Here is a 26,732-nt window from a genome sequence, read left to right on the forward strand (position 1 = left end):
GTCTTCCCTGGTTGTCATCTGAATTTGTTTCAAGGGGACTGGTTTGAAAACACATGGAAGTATGGAGGGACTGCCACATTTTTTTTTCTGCTGCAATGAATTATTCACAATGTGACATTAAATGTGAAATTTACATGATTTAAGCACATGATGTCAGTGTAAATATAAGACACAAAACCTGCTTCTTATTAACTGGGGATGTTAAAATAACAGGACCTAAAGTTAAAGGAATGCTACAATGCCAAATGTATTAATTTCCTGTTAAAATGCGGTGGACTGCTGAAGAGGTACTTGTCATCTTCTAAAAAGAGGCATTTCTGGGATTGGCTGTACAGTTTGCATAATGTTATTTCAATTAAGAAAGCTCTTACCTTCAGTGCACATATTTAAAAAAAAGAAATTAGTAAAAAAAAGGTTACAAAAAAAAAATCTCATGAAGCCATTTTCTGCTATAAAGTTACAGCAGCATTTAAAAATGAAAACCAGTTTTGCCTTAAGTATAACATTTTCAATGGTATTTATTGCTGTTGTCGCATTTTTTTTGATTTTCGGCATTATAAAATGGAAAACTGAATTTGTAAAATCTAAATATAAGTGATTTTTATAAATGTCAAATATTTTTAGAGTTTTCCTTTACAGATAGATTAGAAATGTTGAGTTTTACTCAACATTGGTCCTAACTATACGAAATTTCAAAATCTAACACAAAATTGATTCTCTTTCACATTGCTGCAGTGTTGTTGTAATGTCATGGCCCAGAGACAATCACATTTTGTAAATACAGGCTTCTGAGCAAGATTTATCTTACGGCTAAAGAATTTCAAGAAAAATGCCAAGGCTGCTTTTCCAGCATTATGAACATATCACACATCAAAATATATTGCTCACTTGAAAACACAGCATGTATACAGAGGTACTTGTGTTTATTTATGTTTGAAGGATAGCTTCTTGTAGCAAAATATTTAGTTGTGTAAAATATTTGCATTCATTTGACAGAGCAAAGCACATCACAGGCACATTATGCTACAGAACTCCTTTAGGAGGAGCAGAAATTCAATTACAAAGTAAGCAAAAGAAACAGAGTAAGAAGTTAATTATAGGGGAAAGTTGGAAAAACCTTCCAAAAAAAGTTTTATTACTCAGAGGACTTTATAAGTTGATGAAAATAATAAGGATTTAGGAAGGAAATGCTCACACAAAGTAAAACAAATTGTAAAATAATCTCTGGTCATTTCAGAGCATTCCCTTATTAGAAGACATGAATTACAAAGGCTGAAAAAAACCCTCTGCAGAGAAACAATACGTTTTGCAGGAATCTTTGCTGAAACAAGGGTAGCCATTGCACAACGAAAGTGGAAATTTAGGCAAAAAATATCTCGATAGGGATAAGACAATAATTACCTTGGCGTATATGCAGCTTTCATTGAGTTTTTGTAGTGTGCAATTGCGTTCACACATAGGGCACATGATGGTTTCATTTGCCTCGCAGATCTCTTTGCTTTAGTAGGAGACAGGAAAATAAAGGTTATAAAAAGGCTTTTAGCATTCCTAAGATTTTCTGAGGTTATGCCATTTGTGGTTTCTATTTGTTAACAATATGCCTACACCACAGAACTGGCTCAATAAGATAAATTAAAAGTGAATGTTTGGCTTGAAAAGCCTAATCCCAAATCAGTAACCTGAAAACTATGGGCCCTAGAGTAGTATGCAATATTTTTGGGCATCATGCTACACTTTCTCACACTTGTGAATATCTCATTCTCTCCCAAATATCACAAACAGAAGAACAAAACATTATTCACTACCTTCCGACCCATTTACTGCATATTTTTCTAAGTGATGTAGAAGATACCAAATGTTAAGAGGATGGACATCACTGGTATAACTATGCTGATTTCAGTCAACTTATCCCAGTTTACAGCAGCTGAAGGTCTGTTCCACAGGATGATCGCATGCACACTTAGATCAGTTGGTCACATGTAAAAACCCACTGACAGGGATTTCTGGCAGTAGTATTTCAAGTGTTTGCGTTTTTATTTCCTACAGAAAAACTTACATATAAGGCTAATAAAAAAAACCCAAACCACTTTAATATCCTATTTTGGAGGAAAATATCTTCAAGCCATGTTCTGGTGTTTAAGGATCCTAAGATTAAGGAAGATGAAGTCACTGTCTTTACTACTTCAAAACGTAGTACATAATTAAGTATCTTGAAAAAGGCAAACCAGAATTACCAGAAGAGCAAAAATGAATTTTAAGGCAAATTTTAAATGCAGTGAGTAAGCTTCCTAAAGAACATCAGCAATCGCCTTTCCCTATCCTTTAGCAATGTTGACATGCCTGAAATGATCTTATGACACACTAGGAAAGTAGCAGTATAAAACAAATGCCAGGAAATCTCTACTAATTTGTTTTAATAAATATTGTGCTTTCGCTATCCCACTCATAAAAGCTGAATTTACAGTGCTAATACTGTATGGAAGATTATGCTTATTTCCAAATGAGTGCATCTATTAAATCCTGACATAACAGTAAATGGAAATAAAAGATTCCAGTTGCCTAGATGCCACTTTTGTAATCTTCAGTCATACTTCACATAACATCAGAATCACTAATTCACTGAAACCCTACAACCTAATATGGATCTGACACGAAATTGTCCTAAGTAACCCTTAAGCCAGAATGAGCACAGCCAGTCATTTCAGAGTTGCAGAATAACAGAAATCTTATAGTGTGTCACATCAGAGAATTTTCTTGCTTGCATTTTCATTCAAACGATTAAGCACAGAAAATCATATTTCAACAATATGTTGTAATGGTTTGGCGGTAATGCAGACTGTTGTCAAATATAAGGCCAAATTGTGCTGTACTTTGAATTTAAATTCAACATTATAAACGTTAGATTTTCTGTATTATATATCTTGAGTTAAAATCTTGGTTTGTTTTTAATAACATATGAAGTTTCACAAAACTATACTGACAGTGATAGGTTGCATGCTTTAGCACTACTCTGCAAAGGCAGTAACATTTGTTATACAAGTGTTTGTGACAGGTGCTATGTTAACTGTTACTGCAACTCAAATCTTCAGTATAACAGAGCAAAATAAGCTTCTTTGTACTGCCCTCACTTATATATCTGAAATCTGACTACAGCACATGGTGCAAAGACACCTCAAGCTATGCTGCATTCATGCCTGGTCTTTCTGTTTGACTGACAACAAAGGGACAACTTACAACAGTGATAATTAATGGTACGTATAAACCCATCAGAACCAAAATCTTCAAAACCATCAGATTTATTTTTACATAGACTAATCAACACGTAATAGCTTGGCATCTAACTTGAGAATAAAGATAGGTAATAGATATGGCACATAATTTGTTGAAAGAAAAGAACCCAGATGAAAGCACTTCTAAAGGACTATTTAAGCCCTTCCATTTGACTACCACTTCACATTCCCCCCAGTTTAGCTGAGGGAGGGCAAATGGATCAAAATATATTTGGAACTGTATGAAACAAGAAATACAAATTCAAGTTCCGCATTTTTGTTTCTGCATTTCTGAGCCCTACCAAAATAATCCAAATACTCTGGAAGCTAGTGGGGAGTTTCTTACACAGCAATTCTCTGGATTTTTCTCCTGGGTTACCTTCATCTCACAACTGAATCCTGCAACGAGCTGCCAACACTATAATCTCAGGACCCTGGGGGACCTCAGTCCTGGCTCCTGACAACCACAGTATTACCAAGCTTTATTCCAAACCCATGCAAGAAAAAGAACATCCTCCATTCCAACATGCTTTTGGTAACACTGCCCGTCTTATGCACTTGCTTTCTGATCGGAAAGAAAAATGTCCCTAACTGGGTAGAATGGAGAAACTTCTGTTTCTAAACATGGGACATACATGCATATTTGCTTATAATAGTGTCTAGTTCCTGAAACAACAGTGTGCGTGCAGGGTTTTTGTCTTCCCATCTTATTTCACCTTCCTCCTCCCAGTACAATATATTTGAGTCATTGAATGATTCAATAAGACCTAGAAGCTTATTGTTTCCCTAAAACTGTAACTGAGGAAAGCAGAGAGAGATTATGACAAGGGGCAAAAGGCAGTGTGAGAGGGGCACTCGCACTGGGAAAGAAGGAAGGATACCACCAAAAGGGAGCAAATATGCTCAATTTCCAAGTTGCTTGTGGCAGCCACAGATGAACTACACAGAGCATCTTTTCTTTACACTGGGAGCACGGACTGATGGCCTCATGCAGGGCTGAGATGGGGTCTCGGCACAGGCTGAGATATATATATATATTTATATAATTTTTAATATATACGTAAAAAGAGCCACCTGGTATCAGGACAGACTCTGAGCACAGACCAGAGGCAGGCACTTGTACACATCGTAAGCAAGACAAACTAGTTTCTGGATGTGACATAATTCTGCATAACCCTCGAATTATTGCTGCACAAAACCTATGGCTGGCATCGCAAGCAACATTTTGGCTCTACGGCAATGTACACTCGTGTATTTGCTTCTTCCTTCTCTGCTGAAACTGCGCTGGATCTCAGTGGAAAAAGAAGGAACCGATGGATTTCTGCCTGCAGCCGCTAGAGGGGGGCTCAGGGCAGCTCCCGCAGCCTGAAAGGTCAAGGGACATCACTGAGGAAAGCAGGCTTCTGCAAAATTGATTTGATCAGTCGCTAAGTTCAGATTTTGTGGTACACAAGACCGATGAAAAATAGGGCTTTTGACAGAATTTATCATACTGTAAATCAACACTTACTAACATCCACTGATTCCTAATAACAGGATGAAACCTGTTTCACATGAAGTAGTATTACACTGAACAAGACCGAATCTGGGGCAATGTGGCAGTTATGATGTTGCCATAATGCCCTGGCACTAGGTTTAAATTCCTAATTGCCACTGGGTTTCCTGTGTCTAGATTTTGTCAGAATAACATACCCGACTCCGTTTCTTCCTGACGGCTGCTGAACGTTGCATTTGCATACTGCAGTAGCTGCAGTGCTCAAAATCAAATGATATATTTTAAAACTGTTATAGATGTTTATCTAGCAGTTTTCTTTAAATGACTGCAGGAACACTAGATAAATAATCTCACAGTCCCAGAATATGGCAAGAATAAGAACATGTAAGTTGTGCAGTCTGTCTGCCTGCTAATGGACGACTCCTGTCTGCTCTAGGCAGGAGGTTTCTGTCTAATCCTCACTAACCCCTTCCAAGCTAAGTAAGCAAATATGGCAAGGAGCAGCATCTGTTATCACTGGCCTTTAGAATTGCCTAAGTACACAAGGTGATACAGAAAACATCTACATACATTTTATCAGGCCAGTCACAATCAGCTTGAGTTAGTTAAACTCTGTTCTTGAATCCACGTCTCACAGCAGGTCTTTGCACTGATATGACAGTATTGTGTCACAACTAACCAGAGGGACTGCACAGATTCACACCATCAAAGGCAGAGAGGACCTTCTGCCCAGAATTAACACATCCAGGTTACAGATGTGGGGCTGCCACAGAGCACACGGCTAGGGCTTCTGCATTAACCCACCCTCTGTCAGTATTTTGAAATGAACACTGGCTAATGTTAGCTACAATAAATACATAAATACACCCCTCCCCTTGTAGGCATCTAGAGCTTATATGGTGGATCACCTAACTTTCCGGCTCTTGCTTCTGGAATAGTCCAGAGCCCCTCATGGGCACCTTGGCGCTCTGTGTAGCACAGCTTGACACTGAGGCACCTCCAGATGGGACCCAACACAACCAGCCTCCACGGGGAGCAAACTAAAAACTGCGTGTTCTGTCTGCAGCTACTCAACAGCAGCCAAGGAGAAACTTAGGACAGGAGAACATGAAAGCTAGCCTATGTCTGTGCTTCTGCAATTTATACCCTGCAACCTTCAGCAAGCAAGATAACTGCATCTTTCTATTAAAAGATCTAAGCAGGAGTCCTATCTCCAAGTCTTCTCGGGAGAAACGTATCACACATACACAAGCACATAATAGCTTACAGCTTGAAAAAAATAAACTCTTAGAAATTTTGTTCTTTCTCTTGGGGAGCACCAATGCCACATCTTTCTCTTCCACGAGGAGTGCCTGAAATACTAAGCTATACCCTGATATTAGTAGATTATGGCCCCTTGTTCCCCCCTTGTTGAAACTGTGCCATGGTACATGTGAAGAATACGAGATTCCCAGTTCAACAGCTCTAGTGCCTGTGCTCTAAGACCAGGCTGACCCTCTACTTTACATCCATTGCACTATATGGACATTTATTGTACAAAACAATCCTAATACAGAGAACAATATCTTCAAGACAGCATAGTTTCCTGGCTGATACGTTTATTGCATTTAATTGCATTTAATTCAGTTTGAAGTTGTAAAGTCTCTCAGGAGTTCGCTGTGCAAAAGCAAGCCTAAAAAAGCCTTAATTACAGCACTGTAGAATATAATAACCCACTGTGAGATAGAAGATAAAGATAATTCCATAGAGAAAACTTAAAATAGTCCCACTCAAAGCCCGAGAAACAACACTTCCTATGTAATCTGACTCCTGGTATACTTGCAGCCCAAGCATCCAAACTGCTCGGACCAACAGTTGCAATTTTAAGAGCCCTGATACTGTTGTGTCTGATGACATCTAATGGAAAACTTTGTAATGAGGGTGCACCCTCATTACAGCGAGGAGTCAAACAGTTCCTAAAATACAGTCAGCACTTAACCTAAGCACCTTCATCACTATTTCTAAACTGACATAAACCCCTCTCAGAGCAAAATCACAACAGTGGGAAACTTGAAAACTAGGTTCATTTCATGTGATTGTAATCTCCCTGAAGCTGGGTCTCCTGGCTGCAGTTTACACTGACATAGTTAAGAATTTTGTTAGACTCAAAAGTTTGCCACTGTTAACATTGGGAGGAAAAAAAAGGCATAGACAAAAGTAAGTTGAAGTTTAGCAGCTCTACTACACTCCAGAAGTTATAGGCAAGATGGAGGTAAAGAGGGAATATGTCTAATGTTTTTTTTCATCTGTTAGTCTTGACTAGAATGACAACCATTGCAGTACCTACGACATTAGAATTGGTACTTGCTGTTTTTCCTTACAGATAGAATGGGAATCACTGCAGATGCAGTGGTAAGAACACTTGCTGTAAATGGTATGCATCCAGCTTGATGCAAAACAGATATACAAAGTGAATACGCTTGACTGAAGAACCCAGCGTTCTATTTGGTTATTTTTACATGACTACCATATCTGGAAAAGATATAAAGTATAATGATTTAAGTTGTGTCAGACTGTTCTTAATTTTCAACAGGCTATTTATTATATGTTATTAAATAGGATTTTACCTTACTTGGCTGGAATCCATTGTAAATAATCCATAGAGGAAAACAAAGAGCCCAACTAGGGCAGCAGGAATAAGCATTCCAGTATACCATCCCAGCCAGGCAAAATACAGTCCAATTTTTTCACCAAAATATCGCCTACATGAAAAGGAAACACATACATTGTTTAAAGTTAAAACTTATGGCAACCTCTATCTATCTTCACAGTAGTAGAATAATTCTAGTGAGGAACTACCAGTACAAGTTTATGGTAAAATTACTGTCAGTTTACGAAAACATTTTATTTCAGGCTAGCATAACATTCTAGTGACACTAATTGAAGACTTACCAGAACATATATTTTATAAGGATATAACTAAGGATATAACTGAAGTGCTCTGTAATTTTCATGTCCTTGCAACGACTAAGTAGATGTACTAGTTTCAACATTATTAAATGTAGGACATTTTATTTGCACATGCAGATATATATACACACACACAATTTCTGGAAAGGGATAAAGTCAGTCAGTATGACCTAAGTATTCCATTATAAAAAGCATTTATGATAGATAACCATGTAATATTTCAAACTATTATGAGAGAAAACAATGGATTGAAAACACAAGCTGAAGATTGAGCTTTAATTCTTCAAAAGTTGGGTATCAGTTGCTAGAAGAGAAGAACTAGCAGTGATCAGAAAGTCGGTCAAGGAGGATACTATTTGATCAGCACAGAATTGTCCCATGGCACACGATTAGCTCCACAGCCTTCAGTGGAACAATATTGGACACAATGATTGGTTATGACTGTCAGACCAGGAATAAGAACTGACGGCAAGGACAAATGAATTATTGGTATTCAATGTCAAAGATGAGGAAAGCATGAAACCCAAACATCACAATTATTTAACTTCAATTACATATATTTCTCTGCTTTACATTTGGTAATCTATGACATTAATTACAAGATACAGAAAGAGAGGTTTGTTTAAACCCACATGGAAACGTAACAATTAGGTTGCATTTTTACTCCACTGCATCTGGTAACTTTGACTGTCCGTGTGGACAACATGTGGCAACAGTTTTTGCTCTCAAAGGTGCTCTCATGAAGGGCGAGTCTCTCTGATCAGCAAACCATGGCATGGGTTTGTATTTTAAGTTTCACACTGCAAATTGTCAAGCAGCTGGATCTACGTGCCTTTTATGCAGCCTCATTTGAAATTAGCAGCCATGCACAAAAGACCACCGAAAAGAAGCAACTTAGAGAATTCCAGTCTTATCTGATAATATTGAATAGCTAAATTTTACAGGAAAGCACAAGGAATTTAGCAGTACAGTTAACACACTGTTACCATGCTGTTTGTATCACAGGAGCAAGCTACTCTTCAAAGTACTAATACCTGATTAAATCGAGAGGCTGGTATTTGTACCACATTCCCCACCGTGCCCAACGTTCATATAAGAGGTGTCTGTGATTCTGAGCTCCGTGTGTTTTGATAGGATGTCTGCTTTTGTGGCTTCCCTAAAAAACACAAAGAAATAAAAGTACATTACTAGGCACTATGGAAAATATATAAATTTCTTATGTATTTTTAAATATAATTTTAAATGAGGTGTTCACTATTTTTAATATAAAGAAGTACTCAACTCTTTATATGGCTTCAAGTACAGTGTTTCTATTTCACTGGTATATGCTTATTTGTATGCTTTTACCTATTTCAATTTTTCAAAATTTGTCATGACATGTTTGCAGTATCTTTTTTTCTCTCCTATGAAATTTTAGAAATTTCTGATAAGTCAGCTTGGTTCTCCTCTCCTAGACATTTTCTCTGACTGACTTTACCTTCTGTTTAAAAGTATAGAAAAACATAGTTTTTCCCTGCTACATATTTTCTAAGGTGATGGAAACAACAGAACTGGCATTATCTTGAAGCTACGCGGGACTCTCAGAGGCATTAAAAGAAAAACACAGAATCAGTCTGACCCCAAAGGAGTCCTTCCAGGCCACGCCTGACATTTACAGACCGCCTGACAGCCTGAAAGAATAGCCTCATGCTCAGCAGTCAAAAGGTAACACACAGATTTGCTAGAACCATCCTAAGCAGAATCTCTTGTATTTGTAATTTTACTCCAATTCTGAAGCAGGACATTTTCTTTAGTTTAACTTTTACCCCCCAAAAGACCCCATCACTCAGTTATGGTAAAGAAAATCTTTCATCAAGTAACTGTGAGTGAACCAAATAATTTCTTGGGAGGAGACCAGAGTTCCCCAGAGCAGTACTTCAGAGTTGGCAATCAGACAGATTCTTGACCCTGGTAGATCCATGTAATTTAGCCATTTATAATTTTATCATTTATTTGAAATCTTGAGCATTCCCCGCAATTGAAAGAACACTATTTACTTGCTGCAATCTGCTGACCCTCTGGTTTAAGAATGAGTTAAAAACAAAGCTAAACATAGCAGAGAGTCCAATTCTACTAATTTCTCACTACAGTCAGCAAAGCAGCATACCAAAAATGTCAACACAAGAGTGTGACCTTTGCAATGTCTAGGAACACCTAGGAACAGAACATCAACTTATTCTCACAGTCACCTGGATGAAGGACTGCAATGCATGAAGCATTACCCAGTATTGCATATTTTTAAATCTTTTTTTTTTTTTTTTCCCCCTGCCTCTTTCTGCACTGTTTATCCATAACAGAGTTCAAGTCTCAGCATTCCCACTGGGACTGAATTTTCACTCTCATTTGCTTGCGTGATAAAGAAAAAAAAAAAAGAAAAAGAAAAAATTGAGAGTGTTCAACTGCTAACCCTTAGCACCAGTGAAGCAGCAATTAAGGTAAGAGTGGCTTAAAAATATGACTTCATTAACCTTAACTGAAACTTTGAAACAGCAGCCTATGCCATAACAAAGGAACATATACATAAATGGATGACAGCATGCTTTTGACACCCAGAGAAAGCTTCACAGGTTTTTCTGGTAGTATGGCAGCTTTTCCCTGAAGTCAGTAATGCACAGCTGAAGCGTTAACAACGATGTTCAATTATTTATCTAAAATACTCCTTCTTTATATTCCCAGCATTTAATTATTAATACCATATAAAAAAATTACTCTCAGGAATTTGTAAAGCACAGGTCAGTCCTTTGAAACAGGAGACCAAGTCACAATATTCAGCCCAAGTAACCACAGAGTTCACAGCTGCAATTACCATGCTACTGATCAGCAGTTAAAATGACTGAGGATGTGTGGCTTGCTTCTTTCTTTTCAATACACAAAAATTGTCTAAAACAATCTTATCTTTGTCTGAAGTCAAACACATTTTTCATTTACCTCACAGGTTTACAGTCTTCAGTAGACTTTAACCTACTGAAAAAGATACTGTCAAGTAGAAGTTATCCAGAACTATTCAGAAAAGACTAAATGGGAAATAATTAACCAATCTCCCTAACTGTGATCAAGTGCACAAGCTATTAGAAAAACAGAACATTTTGTCGGTGGCAGGCAAAAATAATTTAATACAACTAATTGGAACAACTCAGAACAACTGATATTCTCATTAAGAACTCCACAGGCAATGTCCAGTTCATAAAAATAAAAAAAGAATTATAATATTCTAGTTCAGCAAGCAAACGCTCCAAGAAATTATTACAATACATTACGTAAGAAAAATTTTTAAAGCCAATAATAAAGTAAGAGCTATAAATAAAGTCTCAACAGATTACATAGTGAAATTAAAAGTTGGCAGGACAAAATTAAAGTAGGATCTCAAAACATTAGTGCAAGCTTTAATCTAAATATAAATACAAATACAAAATTAAACAGGTTACCTCATGTGGTGGAAATGCTGCTTCATATGTTCCATTATTTAGTAATCTATTAATACCTAAAAAGAAAAAAAGCATTAGCTGAGATAGCAATTTTTTTATACACATCTAATTTCAAGCTGTGCGAATTTTCAAGTTACATATTGAGAATGTAACTTAATATTAGATGCTCAGGATGTTGCTAAACATTACAATAACCAATAATCCCACCAACTGTTTGTGTCTTGCTGATCTTGTGTCTTTGCAGGTCTTGCTGATCCCTCAAGATTTCTGGCTCTGTCAAACTAGAGCAACTTTCTGAGGGCCAACATCTGCAACTTTTCTCTCAGGGTCAGGTGCTCGTGCCATATGAAGTGTGAGAAGATCGTTATATTCACTTTGTATTCATCAGAGCATACGATACGGATTTTATGGGTGACCAGATGATCTAACATACACAGAGCGCGGTATGGACAGACAATCCTTGAGGCAGCAAAACCCCTGCAGGGTTAAAAGCGAACCTGTTGTTATTTTTAAATATAAGCCAGCTGAAGGACTTTGTATCAGAGCAGTGCTCTGCACCATACTGGCTACAGCATTTTGGATCAGTTCCTAGAGTCTTCCTAAAAACAGATTTGTTGTATTAACAAAGCAGATTATAAGAAAAACCCCAAACCAACCATTAATAATTATAATAAAAAGATATTTTATTTATATATAATATTATTATTTATATGTAATATATATTATTATTTTTATATATTATTATTATATAATAAAGATAATTATAATAATTATAATAAAAAGCCTGTAAGAGAGCACACCTGTAGCCAAGAGTTTCCCCAAGAAGTAAGTACTTATGACAGACTTCAGGTTTGTCCATTCAAATATATAAATTATGCTAAGCTAATCTTGTAATGAAATTTGCCATCATTAGCTTCAAAGGCATTAGATTTGAACCCTTGTTTTCTATGTTCTTCTTACTACTGCTTTTCTTCAGAAACTCAAGCAACAATTTTCTGTAATTTCTATCATTTTTTCTAAGTATAAGGTTTTAATATGTCTATATATACAATTTAATTCTTAATTTAATTCCTGCAAAGAAAATAGGAAAACATACATACATACCCTGTTCATTGCAAATGAAAATGAATAGTTAGACCTTCTAAAAAATAATACTGTAATAGGAGTGCTGATATAAACTGAATTTAGTCTTCAGGTCAACTGTTTCTGAGCTGCACAGAGACCTCAAGTAAATTAAGTGTAGCTCACATTGATTCTGCTGGACTGGAACTGCTGGGAAGTAGCAAAACTACTAGGACCAGTCCTTGAAAACACTTGACAATATTCTGAGGTATATGTTATCTTTATTGTGGCTCTTGATCACATAAAGTTATCATAATCTTTCCAATTTATTTTAAGGAACGAGTAATTAGATAAAAGATATGTTGCCAATTTTCACTGAGTTATTTAAGAAAATAATTGATGTGACATTCCTTCAACTCAGTTTCTAAGTGAATAAAAAGATTTCAAGGAATGGCAAAATTAATTGAGTTTACTCAAATGATAATTCTTCAGGCAAGTAAAGATATATGATTTTTATAGCTTCAGGTTAGGAAAAAATCACAGCATTCTCACCCATTTTGGATTTTCCATCTTCATACTTTGTTCTCTGTAGCATGTGATGCACGATTCTACTTCTTGTGGAATTGCTGAAGAAGCTGTCTTTGTTGTTTATTGTAAAGCTATTAAAATAATGAATGTCTTTTAATACCCAAAACAATGCACGGTTATTGAAACATAGCTGCTCAAGTGTTTTCTTCTTACAGTGATTTATTGGACCTTTACCCTCCTTGGTTACTGCACAGGATAGTAGATTTTGCATCCCTAGAGCATCTTCTCAGGTCCAATAAATTTATCATCATCACAGATTATTGTTGGGAAAACAGAGCCACTAAAACTAAATTCTAAAATATCCTACTATCTAGATCATTTCTGTTCTGGATATAATTCATTAAAAAAAGATCTTTAGCAGCAGTGGTTGCTCTCAAACTCAAGTTACTTATGAGTTGGCCAATGTCTGTGTCATGGAAGTACCAGAACTACTTTTTAGGGAAAAAAAAAAAAAAAATATCCATGCACTGGACAGTTGAGTAGCAGCTCCACAACCACATTCCCTTAGAGAATCCTATGATGGAGCCAAATAAAGCATCCTTTCCCAGCTGGCTCTGGATTCCAGATGCCAGAAATTTGACATGCAGGAGCTTTTGCCTACTCAGCTGTGCCAAAAGTGACACTATTACAGTTGATAACATCAGCTGAGCTGATTGAGAAATAACACCAAAACCAGGTGATTGATCCAATACAATATAGTCAATTAATGAAAAAAATTTGAGATTATAATGCAATTACTCTGTCTTTCCAGGGTAAAGTCAGTCCACTAGCATATAGCTTCTTCACTGAGAATAAAAAAATCCTATTTAGGCTAATACTTCAACTTTAAATGAACTTTTCTCTCCTAAAAGAATTATCACCAAATACTTCAAAAATGAAGAAACAGCCAGAATTTTAAAATCTAACTTCTTGGGTCCTGAAAAAATTTATGGCACAGTTTAACTACATCACCATCAACATGCTGATTTGAACACATACAGTTTTTATTTGGTGTATATATATTTATGCTTTCAGAGAAAAAAAGCATTTTTGAAATGCAGATCTGCTAAGAGGAAAAAATCATCACTGGTTTTAGCTTGCCTCCAGGTGTTCCCAATTTCAACAGCTGTCTCAGGTTTTGCTTAAGTAAAATATGTAATTAAGCAAAGCAAACTTGAGCAAGTATTTGCATTTCATAATGTAATGGAAAGAAAAACATCTAAAACAAAAAGGCAGTGTTCATTTTTCAGTCAAATTTCTGCCTATACTACTGAGTGACCATCACATAGCAAGTAACACAGTAGATTTTGTCTTTAAGAGAAAACCCATAGAAAATATCAAATATGATACTGGGTATTTGCCAGTGACCATCTGTTAACGGCTGCCTCTATGGCACTTGCTTAGAAGAAGTGAGAAAATAAAAAATCCTTGTGGTCTCTGGTGCTGCCTTTCCAGTTCTAGCACTTACTGGTGTATGCGTGCACGGCTAAAGGGTGCTGTGTAGCAATCTGTTTCTTCCAGATCAGGTAGGGCCTCCTTATCAAGCTTCATTGGATTTCTGGGCAACCAACTTTTCAGCTCTCTCATATTCCTCTGCAAACTGAGACAGTAAGAAATCAGATTTACATGCTCTCAACTGCTTGTTATTTCCATCTCCAACACTGCGTATTTAGTGACATCATACTAGAAATGAAATGAAAGCAGGAAATTTCCACATTAAGTAACTAAAAGAAAATAAGGAGTTAAAGAGCAAAATTAATAGTATTTATTTGTGATCTATCTTGCACACTTTACCTGAGCACAACTCATCCTAAAATTAGCGGGATTATGGTTTGAGATGGGACTGCAGTATTGAGTCTGGGGAAAATAATTTTCCAAGGTAGTTCATCTGGCAGAACTGTGGACGCTTATGCTTTATTCAAGAACATATCTAATTACTTTCTTTAGCCCCAATGGACAAAGCAAGTGGAACTCCTTCTCCCTCCCTTGCCTGGCAACTCAGACACTAAAATTCATGAAATTTGAAAGTAAATATGAGACTGCTCAGGATCAAATTTCTACGGTTTTCTGATCTCAATAAAGCCTTCCCCTGAAGAATTTTCCTCAAAATCAGAGGGCTGATATTGCCTTACAAAGCAGTATACCTAAACACCAAATAAAGTAAAGGATACATTATACAGATATGGTTATATGGCATTTAGACAAAAAAACCTAGGTATGGCTTCCTGAAGTTTCCTAAAAATTGACACCATAAACCACAAAAAGAGCATAATTTTTGTACCCCCTACTAGATTATATACTGGTAAGATAAAGGGCTTTCTTCTGCTGGCAGCTTGCCTAAATAGTGTCTCGAGACATGGTTTATACAGGGGTAAATCTAGTGAAGTGCAGTTAATTTTCAAGCAAATGCTAGAAGTTACCTCCTTACTACTCCAGTTTTGCACTCCTTGCTGACCTGTATTTTTTTCATATTCAACTGCAAAGAAATATGGGTATTTAAGGAGTAGGTCTCATATTTAATAAGTGCTACATTATGACACTATAAGCATAGCAGAGATCCAGAACAAATCTAAATTTTAGAAAAACATTCCCTAAATAGTATTTTTTTCAGCGGGATTTGGGCCTTACTCAATGGATATGTATGCATAACATATAAAGCATATGTATCTCATATCCATAAAAAGTGTAAAGATAAGTATCAGGTTTTTTTATCTGAGGTGACTACTTAATTGTCTGTGCTAAGCAGAAGCACAGCTACCCATTTCATAATTAAGAGTAGTAAGTGATGACACAGTACGTTGCCCTCAGACAGCAAAGCAACCTTTGTGAAAATGTACCTCTTATTACAACATCAGCCAAAAAAAAGTTCTACCCTTACTTGACGCAGTGTCAGACAGAAATCTAAGCCAAATGTGGGATCAGAATTTTACATTTACATTTCAAATTCTCAAAATTTTCTTCTTGCTATATATTGCCAAGGTATTGGTGCACACTCTGTAACTGGTACTGCACTTGAAGGACACCACTGTATTTGACACTAAGCGTTATGAGCCAAAGAACATAACTATGTTCATAAAGTTGAAACACAGAATAGGGTTCCCAGGCAGGTGCATCCCTTAATTGTATCCTTTATTCAAATAATACCTTACTGTGTGTGTTGATTATCTTTATTAGTTCCAGTGGAAGTTCTCTTGGTACAAAGTGATACACAGTGTATATAAGTACAGATTTCACTCAATTTTCTTCATTTTTTTCTGTTGTACACATGCTGATTTTTTTTTAGAGTCAAAATGCAGGCTTTTCTTTAATGAGAAAAATATGCAGATGCGTCAGAAAGAAGAACAGAAAGACAACGCGTCTGATTTCAGATTTTTTCTTACAAAATTCTTTTAAAATCGGTTACGTGAAAAGTCTTGATCATTTCCACCCTCCAAAAATCTAAAAAACTAGTAGATAATAATTATTTTAAAAGAAATTAGCTCGTTTAAAATTCATGTCTGCTTTTAACATGCAAATTAATGAAGAACAGCATTGGAATAAATTAAAAATGATGTCCACATTACATTTGCAATTTCTCTTCTGAGGCAAAAACGCTATTTATCTAAGGTGTGATTGCTTTTTCGTTACATCACTTATGGTTGATCACTCCAAAACTTAGTGTCTTCAAATAGCACAGAATATTTCAACTGAAAAGTACATCCCCCCCCCATGTACAAAAATAATCCAACAAGACAGACCTCTTTTCTTGGCTTACATTATTTTACAGCTGAAGAAGAAACTGAAGTTTCATGGAGCTTTCATTCAAAGTGATAACAAATTTAAGACAAAATTTTGCCTAAATCATAGGACTACCTATTAGGATTTTTACTCAGAGTGACTTTCTAGGTCAAAAGTAGCAGTTTAAACGAATTCCTGACTTAATCTATTCAATGTAGTCTATTTAATAAGAGTAAAAGCAGACAGAGCTGGTCTGGTGAAGTTACTCATGAAGTCAGGAGTTCATGCAATGAGATCCAAAAATGTCCCAGTGGAACAGTGCTGCAAAGATATGGGCTGCTACTTCAAGTACGCTCTTACTGAAATCACTCCAGCTGGCGCTACTGCAACTTTATGCACCTTGGACTATGGGATATTACTCTGAAACACATACACATTCTATTCTTAGATATAAAATGTAATATTTTATGAAGATGCCTGTAATTTCAGCTTTGTGCAACTTCCATGCTCAACTGTACTGTTCAGTTTTATTTGGTTGGTTGTTCTTTTTTGCAGAATGAATTAGTCCAAAAATCCTTGCAGATTATATTTACTCAGCAGACTGCAATGCAAAGGAAAACAGTATAGGTGAGTTTGGAATTATCTGATCAGACTCATGGAACAAGACACCAGAATTAAGCAACTGCCACTGGTCACGTTAGGTATTTTTGACAGCAGTCACCACCCAGTAGTTGGCTCGGTGTTTGCACCTCTCAAGACTGGCCAGAATTGTCAACCATATGCCAAATTACATGGGTGTGGTATGTTTCCATGTTTTGTCATCTGAAATGTGTTATGGTTGACAGATTTAATATATAGACACAATCATCACCCAAAAAGGAAAAAAAGGATACTATATTTGTTCAATGGAATGATATTAACAATTTCACTTCCATGTGCAGACTGAAATCCAAAAGGTTTTAAAAGATCTTTTGCAAAGCGAACTTATTGCAGTCAGTTGCTAAACAAAGTCATTTTTGGTTCTCGATCCTTATAAGTATAAAATTATTTCAACATTTCAGTGGGCAGAGTGAAGCTGCATACTAAGGCAGCTATCTTTTGATTTTCTTTTCCTCAACGTCATTCTTAACCAGCATGAAATTGTTGTGCCTGATATGGCAAGTATAAGACTGATTCATTAGATTATTCCATCTTAAATCTGAGAGTTCAGCCAATTTTTCATACCTACATTATTTACCTGCACATTCCACTTCTAGCAACTTACTTTCCTTTGAAAAGATTTGTTGAAGGCTTTCCAAATATTGCTCTTAAGGAGTATGACAAAATTATTTCTGTAGTGTGGCCCTATGAATAGAATTCAAGCTTCATAGGATTAAGTACAATGTTAAGGGGTTTTTTTAAGGTACGTAAATAAAGAGAGAGATACCACATAGGTATCACATGTAAGAAAGATAGTATACCAGTAAGCATTAAATTAATCTTTTGTCCATTCATGCTCCTAATAATCTTTTACAGACTTTTAAAAGGACATTTATAGATATATACATCTAGCATATAACCATGTCAATAAATTCAGAGAAGTGTACATGCCACAGCAGAGTCCAATATACAAGTGTTACCTCATATTCTTAAATTACAGAAACTCTATAGCCTTAAAAATTTACCTTCGATATACAAGGATTTAATATAGTTCTTCATCGTAGCTCTTGTAAACTCTACTTAATAACTTAGAAATATTAATGAGAGATTTGATAAATTACAGAGAAGTAGTTAAGTTTGAAAAGTTGTAAGATGCGACAAAATGACAGTAGTAGTAGTTAAAATGATGAGATGTGTATGTCAGCAATTTCAGGGTTAGCTTTCATTTTTAGATGTAGCTTCTTTTTATTTTTTTCCTTTTTTCACACTATTCCTTTGTGCATTGGATTATATAAAGTGACAGAAAAAATACTCAGAAAAATATTAAGCCCCAAATTCTCACAAAGTAAATCACAGGTAAAAGCATTTGTCTCAAATTAAAAAATCAATGGCACAAAATGTGTTTATTACTTGGTTCATAGGTACTGTGCAACCTCAGTTGCATGTTTCAGACATCTGTCCTTCTAAATAGGGAAAATAAATTTATTTAATATCTAGGACTCACCAGGTGGATTACAGATGAAATGAGACAATTTTGCAGTAAAGCTTGTTGATTTTGCCTTTGCATTACAAAGCACATCACTTACATTTTTCATAATGCACACTAAAATGGAGCAAGCATATGAATGACTGGGAAGAGGAAAAAACGCAGTTGTAAATTTATGTTATAGATTGGTTTATTTCAATATATTTTGTCTGCTTATGTGTTCAAAGTTTTCTCACTTTACCATTCAACAGTGCTTCCTCTATTTTTGTTAGCTGATCATCTTGCAAATGGATATCATGAGACTACTTAAATTGTTCCTGAGAAATAATGAGAGCTCTTCATCATCTAAAGTAACACCAGGAGAACCCAAATCAAATGTAATCTCATCTCAAGATCCATCTCAGGAAAACCCATGATAGAAAACTCTTTCAGGAGATTTCCCTGTAATGAAAAAATATTTTTTAAAAAAGGAAAAATTTTCCAATCTTCCGTAGGTAATTAGGATTTACAAGACATCATTATGTCTGACTAGAGCAACGGGGAGTGATTAGAGCTCAGTGTCCCCCGTTCTCGCTCCCCCAGGCTCCTTTCGCCCGCTGCTGTGGCCTCTTGTACCCTTCTCCTGGCTGACAGAAGCAGCAACAACAGCAGCAGCCACAGGTAGGGTTTGCATGTGTCTGCCTCCCAGGGAATTAAACAGCTTTCACTGCAGCGTACAAGTTATTCTGTCAGCTATCAAATAAAAATTTAAAACAGCCTTCGTGGTGTGGCACTGATTTAGTCCCGATCACCAGGACACACGTGAGAGAAGTTATGTTTGCATGTCTAAGGAAATAGCTGACTACCAGAATCCGAGACATACGCTCAAAAGTATCTTTCAGGCTAAAGAAATACGCCTTGGTAACAGCAGACATAACTGTAGAGATAGCTCCAGTATTAAATCTTTGCTGCCAGGATAAAACCTTTTTTTTTCCTGGCATAAACATTTTTGCATTTCTAAAATGAGAACTGGCAAAGCTCTAAAGTACTGCATCTTGTTACAGATGAATATTTTAACACTTTGAGCTACCATATTTTGAGTTTTCAGGAAAATAATCTAATTTTCCAAGTTTCCTGGATAAATTTACAACTGCGAATGGATTTTCTTTAGCAGGGTGACTATCTGACAAAACTAGAAGCTACACATCACCCACCAACCTGCCCATGGTTTTGCTCCTCCAGTCAGTGTAATAACATTTTTTCCTGAAAGAACAGCAAAAATCAGCAGAGAATAATCAAGTAGGAGACAGTTGAAAAGGACACAGACATTATAAAAGAACATTGGACATTTTAAAACATGCATTTTCATAGGCAGAAAGGTGAAAAAAACTTAAAAAAGGCAACTGAAATAGAGTAAGTCATTAAAATGCTGTAATTTCACATATTTTCAAGTTTGAAATTTGTTCCTGAGTCAAAATTAAGTTTTATTTTTGTAGCTAATAATAATAATAATAATAGCTAATCAATAATTCATTCATAAGACGCCCATCAGGCAGGGTTCAATGATGCCATGCTAGTATTCATTTCATGTGATCTTTCTTAGCTTTTATTTCATAGAACTCATTTTAGAAGAATTACCAGGGCTTCCGTGCTATTAAATGCTTTATGCATTAAATACTGTAAGCACTTAACGCCATTAGATACCATGTTCATTCTCTGAAGTGGTATATCATCACCTTCCCTTGACATTTTGCATCCAACTGAAGAACAATACGTGGCCCTAAAAATCTGAGTATTAACTGCAATAAACAACTTTCAGGTTAACAGTTCTTTTCTCTCCACCCTTCACTGCTCATAGACACTCAAGAGAAACAAGACCAGAAATTCCTAGTGAAGCCTTCTGAGAACAGTTATTTTGAAACCATAGAGAGACATATTTGCTGCAATGTAATATTTTGCACATCTAGTTTGAGGTTTTCAGGTCTTTTTCTGGCCTCCTCCTATCAGTTCATGTCACATTTCAACCGCAAGAAGGCCTCGATCTTGCAGATTCCTCGGGGTATCTGTATCTTTACCACGGCACTGATCTGGGGACAGTAAAGTTCAGCACCAGGGGCTTTGCTTCTCGCTTAGTTCATCTTCTACTTAAAATTTGCCTAAATCCTTTCTACTTCTGCGAGGTTTATTTTTTAGGAGGAATTAAACCAAGCTTATTTGGATACATTATTATAAAAGCTGAACATTATTTTCAGTTGATATTTTATCCCTCCTTCCTCCCCCCATTCTAACACACAAAAAAATGGTACTTTCACTCTGGATACTTCTCCATCACTTCTTAGCCTAGAACCATACACAGTTAACGAGATCTGCAACTGCCCATCTGGGCAGTATTTGAGAGTGATTAAAGTACATTACTTACATTAAAGTAACAATGAAATGAATACATTAAAAGGAGTGAGAAGGAAATGTTGCCTGGAAAATACGTGGCCATTGAAAAACTATGTATCTACTATCTGCAGGCTGTTGGCAGCCTGATGCTTGGTACTACTAGGCAGAATTGTAAATGGAGCAATGAAGAATTATTAAAGGATTTTCAGACATTACATCTTGTAACAAAACCCTTCCTTCGTTCCCTTCAATTGCCCTTAGCTGTTTTGCACAGATGGAGACCAGCTAAGCTACAGATATAACTGATTTATTCATTACACACAATAATAATTATGTGTCACGAGGTACTTGTAGACACAGATAAAATTAAACTTTTGTCTGAGTTCCAGAAATATTTAATAGTTTTATTTCTACTGACAGACCATATACTTAACAAAAATATCTACAAATTGTTAAAAAAAAGTGTAATTCAGTCATGATCTAACCTTGGTGCTAACATAAATCCTGTTTGAAACCATATACAAGACAACAGTGATTACCTCAGACTGGTCTTTTGAAATGTGAGGAAAATTTCCTTTTGTAATTGAAACACTGAGATTCCATCTATATTACATATACGATGTATACTATATATCTGCCAACACATGTAGATATAATGCCATACTAAAACAGTTCTGGGATACTGGGTGGTCCCTTGGGTCAGAAAAAAGCATTTTTACTTTTCAGCAACAGAGAGAAATACTTCTTAACCTGTGTAATAATTCTGTTGATTTTGTTTAGATACCTGGATTGAGCAAAATGAACCTAAAAAGTATGAGTTTAATTCTTCATGTATTATTCATATGGTATATTTTAGTGACCATAACCAAAAGCCAAAATTTTGCAATGTTGTGTAAGAGAACAAGGGTGTACTCCATTAAAGTACTGCAAGGAAGGTTAGCTCTTTTCTTCGATTATGTATTAAAATGGACAGTCAGAAACCACTGATAAATCAGATAAAGGCTAAGAGAAATAATCTGTTCTTAGAATCACAGAAAATCTCAGGTTGGAAGGGACACATAAGGATCACCGAGTCCAATGCCCTGCTCCTCACAGGACTACCTAAAACTTCTTGAGAGGGAACTACTCTAGGTCTTGTAACTGTGGGAGAATTGCATGATTTGAGCTTCCTCTGTCGACTGAATAGAGAAAATGGTTAGCTCAGGAAAACAATATATGCCAACCAGTTGAGAAAGGTTTGATTTAAAAAAGCAAGCTTAAGACTTAAAACAAACAAAAGTGCATTTGACAGAACACGTAATCAAATTATAAAATGTGTCATCACAGGATGTTGTTACACAAGTGTAGATGGCTATTTTTGTATCCATGGAAAGCCATCAGGGGCTAATATAAAGAAAGATGAAGACATGAACTCTGCCTCAGAAAGTCTCTGAACCACAGCCTTCCGGAAAGAGAGAAGGCATCACAAAACACTGCTCTAGATTTGCTCTGCTTCTGTGTTGGACACTTTAGACAGGCTGCTGGCAAAGCAAGACAGACTTTGGTTCTATTCTGCTATGTCTACTTTGTGTTCACAAGAAAACGGTGTTGACTTTTATTTATTAAAAAGTACAGAAACTAAAGAAATAGCCTGTTTGAAATATTCACCCAAGTTTTCGATTGCAATTTCATTTACATTCCTATTAAAATCTTTTTAAAGAGAAAAGAAATGGTGATCAATTTACTATTTCTCACAGTTCTATTATGGAGGTAGAGGTGGACAGTGGGCTTTTTTCTTACCAAATAAATGTGCTTCATTCCACAGCAAAACTGCCAACAAGGTGAAGCAGGAAAATTTAGCATTTTATCTACTTTTGGTGGGCTGAACTGAGTGGGATAAAAAGAAGCTAAAGCAACAGCCCAGAAACAAAGAAATATGAATCAGACAATTTGGAAAAAAAATATATTTACATGTCAGTTAATAATGAACAAAAATTACTTTGAATGCCTTCCAAATAAAGTAGCATTGTAAAAGCCAGCCCTTTTTTTTTTTTAAGAGCGCTACTGATCTGTGAAGTTACTAAAATGATGAAGAACTCAAACCATTGCTAAATCCTAACTTAATTTCATGACTTCAAGTATCAAAAGCAAGAAAGAACTATTTTTGAATTGGAACTTGGGTGGTTTGTGTGTGTACACACATATGCAAACAATTCTATATTTAAAATGTTGACAAGTATTATTCAAACTAGAGAAGCTCAAATGGCACTATAATAACATTCTCAAACATACGGAAGATGACTCTTACAGAAAATATTTTTTTTATGGAAAGGACTTTGAAGGCTTAATGGAAAGATGGGGAAACTCAGTATAGAACTGGGTATTTGAAGCAAGTTTTGAGCAAAGGATGCTTCACGATGGCTGTTTCTGGCTTAGGACCAATGCAAGAGAGCCACACTGCGATAGCTGAAATCAGCAGGGACATGAAAGATAGAGTACTTGGCAATTCAAGTGAGAAAGGAGTGCTGTAAGGGTATTTTCCGTGAGTCACACAGCTTTGGCATCTAGTTACCACTTTAACTCCTGATGAGGATTATAGCACACTACATGCTCTTCTCTCTCTGGAAGAACATTATTAATTGATTTGAAAAGGGACATTTTCTCCTTCAAAAACTGCTGTATTATCGCAGGAGATTAAGTTGTCCTACAAATAAGTAACATATTTATTGCAAAAACGTATCACAGAATTTGTTTAGCATATAGACAAGGAACTCAGTTCAATTCATTATTCTGCCAAAGGAAAGCTGGAGGACCAAGAAATAAAGGTATCTCATTTTATTCAAAGTATGATGATATGTGTTATATTGGAGACACAGAAGACACCAGCTATTTCTGTCATTCACTTGCCTTTGGGTAAGACTACAGAAATACCCTACATCATGGAGAATACTTGAGCTCAGATGGAGAATATCTGAAACTCTGCCAAGGACATCCAAAACAATGTGTGAAGTGCTAACAGTATTTTCTAAAGACATATGCTCCGTTTGACTTGGAAGGTAAGTGTGAAAATAAGTACCACAGGTAAATGTGAAAAGAACAATGCCTATTATTTTTTTCTCCTCTCCTCTCTCCCTATCACCTCACTAAATTAAATATAAGCATGCCTGGCCACAATGCAGCAAAGACTGCATTTTAGCCTTAAGGTAAGTAATGAACTGTTAATATTAAGCACTAAATTACAAGTTTCTTAAAATAGTTTCCACAATACCTGAAAGGCATCCTGATGTTCATTCTTTCTGCGTATTTGCACAATGTCTCCCATGGACAGTGAATTTTAACAAACATGATATCACTGTTTGTAACAGCTGGCTGTAAAGAGTGGTAACAAACAAATACATATTAATAATTCAAACTCTATGGCATTCACCTTTCTAAAATCATTCTTCAGGGTCAAATTCTGCTTTTAGGCCTGAAGTAGCCATGCAAATCTGAAATCGCTGTAAGTGCTCTCAGCTAGACAAAGGAAAAGGAATAATTTTTTTTTCTCCCAAACCCTGTAATATGAGTAAACTAATAATTGTCAAAAGGAAATCCATAGGACAGATCTTTGCTCATAAACCCAGCAGAAGTAAAGAAAGGCTTTATGCGGAATTTTTTGACATGGAATAAATGAATTAATTTTAAATCCCCTCAAAGTCATCTTAGATGAGCAGTTTGAAGACCATTCTGTGTGCCTCCAACTTAAGGAGAAGAGTGCTCAGCTGCTAGAGTCATAAAAACAGCTGAGAGAAGGCTGCAGGTCCCACTGCCAAAATGTTAACCCCAGGGAATGGTTAAATAAATGTGATCTCTGCATGAATTGAGAATTTTTGTAAAATTACAAGGAATACTCTACACAAATGTTTTTCTTCATTAATTTATTTGTACATAAAACAGGGGTTTCAGCATTACAGGTTCCTATATTTATCTTTTCTTACGAACACTTCAGTTTCACACCTTTCTCCCAGATGTATTTGCTTGAGTTTTTATAAGTAAATATTTTGATAGAGTTGAGTCTGATTAAAGCCTCTCAAAAACTTGAGTAATGAAAGGTTTGGTAAGTAAAGGTACAAGAAAATTTAGTTGAAAGGTTAATAAAACTTAAAACGTTCACAATTCTACCTGCCAGTTCCATAAAGTCATATCACAGTTCAATAATACTACTTCTAGAATTTTATTTTTCTCAAAAGATGTGAATAAAAAAATACTACTGGAAGACAACTTAAAACACTTTATATCTAGAACTATGAACTTAAAAAAACATTTTTTTTCCTGAAGTGCCAATACTTCTGAATTGACACCGGCTGAGATGGGATATTTACTGAAATCAGAACAAAACTAGATATTTTTCCTACTGGACTGTAACAATTTTTAAAAGCCTTAAACCCAAATTTTAATCCACTGTCAGGTTAGTTATTTATTTATGAATATTCAACATGCTACATTGTCAGCTAGAACTTGCAAGGACTTCAAAACAGTTAAAAGCTCATTCCTTAATCACAGAACATGTAAGGCGATTCTACTAAGTTGAAGAGTATAAATCAAGATGAAAGACACATAAAGTATAGGAGTTTACTTCAGGATAGACTAAATATATGCCTGTTTTAGAAGTAATTCACGAAAATGCAAAAATCCAAGGCTGCTTTCCTGGCTCTGTTTTCCTTCATTTTTATATTAATACTGTCATTACTAGGGATGGATTAACTTGACACTGACAATTTTAACCCCTTGAAAAACAGAGAGACATTTAGTTAGTATCATGCATTCTTGCATTCTACTGAAAGGCATAGAGATTATATATTAAAGCAACCACAAGAGTTACTGAAGCTTCTTCTGGTCTGCAAGCATAAGGAGCTGGAAGTTTTCCATCTATACTGCACTACACCTGTGTGCAGGGTATGTGTGTGTGTGTGTGTACAAGCATGCATCCCCAAAACATGTTAAACACACATTATGAAACAATTGTTATTATTAATTTAATAGTATTAAACAAATGGTGGGAACAGCTTGACTGGAAAGGCTTGTAAGAGTGTCAGGAATCTTTTATAAATTTAGTAAAGTAGGATAGTATTATAAAGGTTTTTTTATGCCACGTAAACTAAAAGTCTCACCTCTCGTTCTAACATCAACCCTTCTGCTCTCAAATTCTTCTCAAAAGTGCTTCTTTTTTCTACCTGTGGACTTGACTTTTTGTAGACCAAGATGTAATCAATGCGCTTTTTGCCGTCTTTGAAGAAGAGTCCCGATGATGCCATGGCATCAGTCTAGAAAAGATAAAATAAAAATACACTAAATATGGCATCCATAGAGATGAAGAGCCCCAACACTAACTGCATGTAACACAGCATTTCCTAGAGCACTGCAATGTCCACGTATCTGCAGGATGAATATGTAAAGAAGTCACAGGAACAGGCAGTTCATTTGCCTCAGTCGCTCAGGATTTCAAATTAATTAGAACAAAACAAAAGAAAATAAAATAGCTCCACAAAACCCATATTCTAGCTATTTCTTTCAGCTGTGCAAAACCTTAAGATTACTGTGTGGTATGTATTGATACGAACTTCTGTTAATCCCTACTTTCCAGCAGGAATTAAAAAAAATTAAAGGCAAGTAAATTAAACCAAGTTTCCCGGCTTCGTACCTGGGCAAATTTTATAGAACAAACATATTTGTATTTTCTCCAAGAAAGAAATAAATCT

The 26,732-nt window shown here is 35.9% G+C and overlaps 1 protein-coding gene across 3 annotated transcripts in view; it reads right to left on the minus strand.

Annotated features, from left to right (window-relative positions):
- Positions 1 to 26,732, minus strand: part of ANO3 (anoctamin 3) — a 216,190-nt gene that overhangs the window by 40,933 nt on the left and 148,525 nt on the right. For 2 of the 3 annotated variants that reach the window (XM_052811450.1, XM_052811452.1), the window contains exons 5-13: positions 26,145 to 26,297; positions 24,263 to 24,363; positions 19,846 to 19,890; positions 14,275 to 14,406; positions 12,792 to 12,898; positions 11,178 to 11,233; positions 8,748 to 8,869; positions 7,371 to 7,505; positions 1,402 to 1,498 (exon numbers count right to left, since the gene is read on the minus strand). In XM_052811450.1, coding sequence (XP_052667410.1) covers positions 1,402 to 1,498; positions 7,371 to 7,505; positions 8,748 to 8,869; positions 11,178 to 11,233; positions 12,792 to 12,898; positions 14,275 to 14,406; positions 19,846 to 19,890; positions 24,263 to 24,363; positions 26,145 to 26,297 — 948 coding nt within the window. The remainder of the gene's footprint in view (positions 1 to 1,401; positions 1,499 to 7,370; positions 7,506 to 8,747; positions 8,870 to 11,177; positions 11,234 to 12,791; positions 12,899 to 14,274; positions 14,407 to 19,845; positions 19,891 to 24,262; positions 24,364 to 26,144; positions 26,298 to 26,732) is intronic. The other variant, XM_052811451.1, reaches the window with a different exon arrangement.

This window comes from Harpia harpyja, chromosome 16, assembly GCF_026419915.1.
Source record: "Harpia harpyja isolate bHarHar1 chromosome 16, bHarHar1 primary haplotype, whole genome shotgun sequence".
NCBI classification, from domain to species: Eukaryota; Metazoa; Chordata; class Aves; order Accipitriformes; family Accipitridae; genus Harpia; species Harpia harpyja.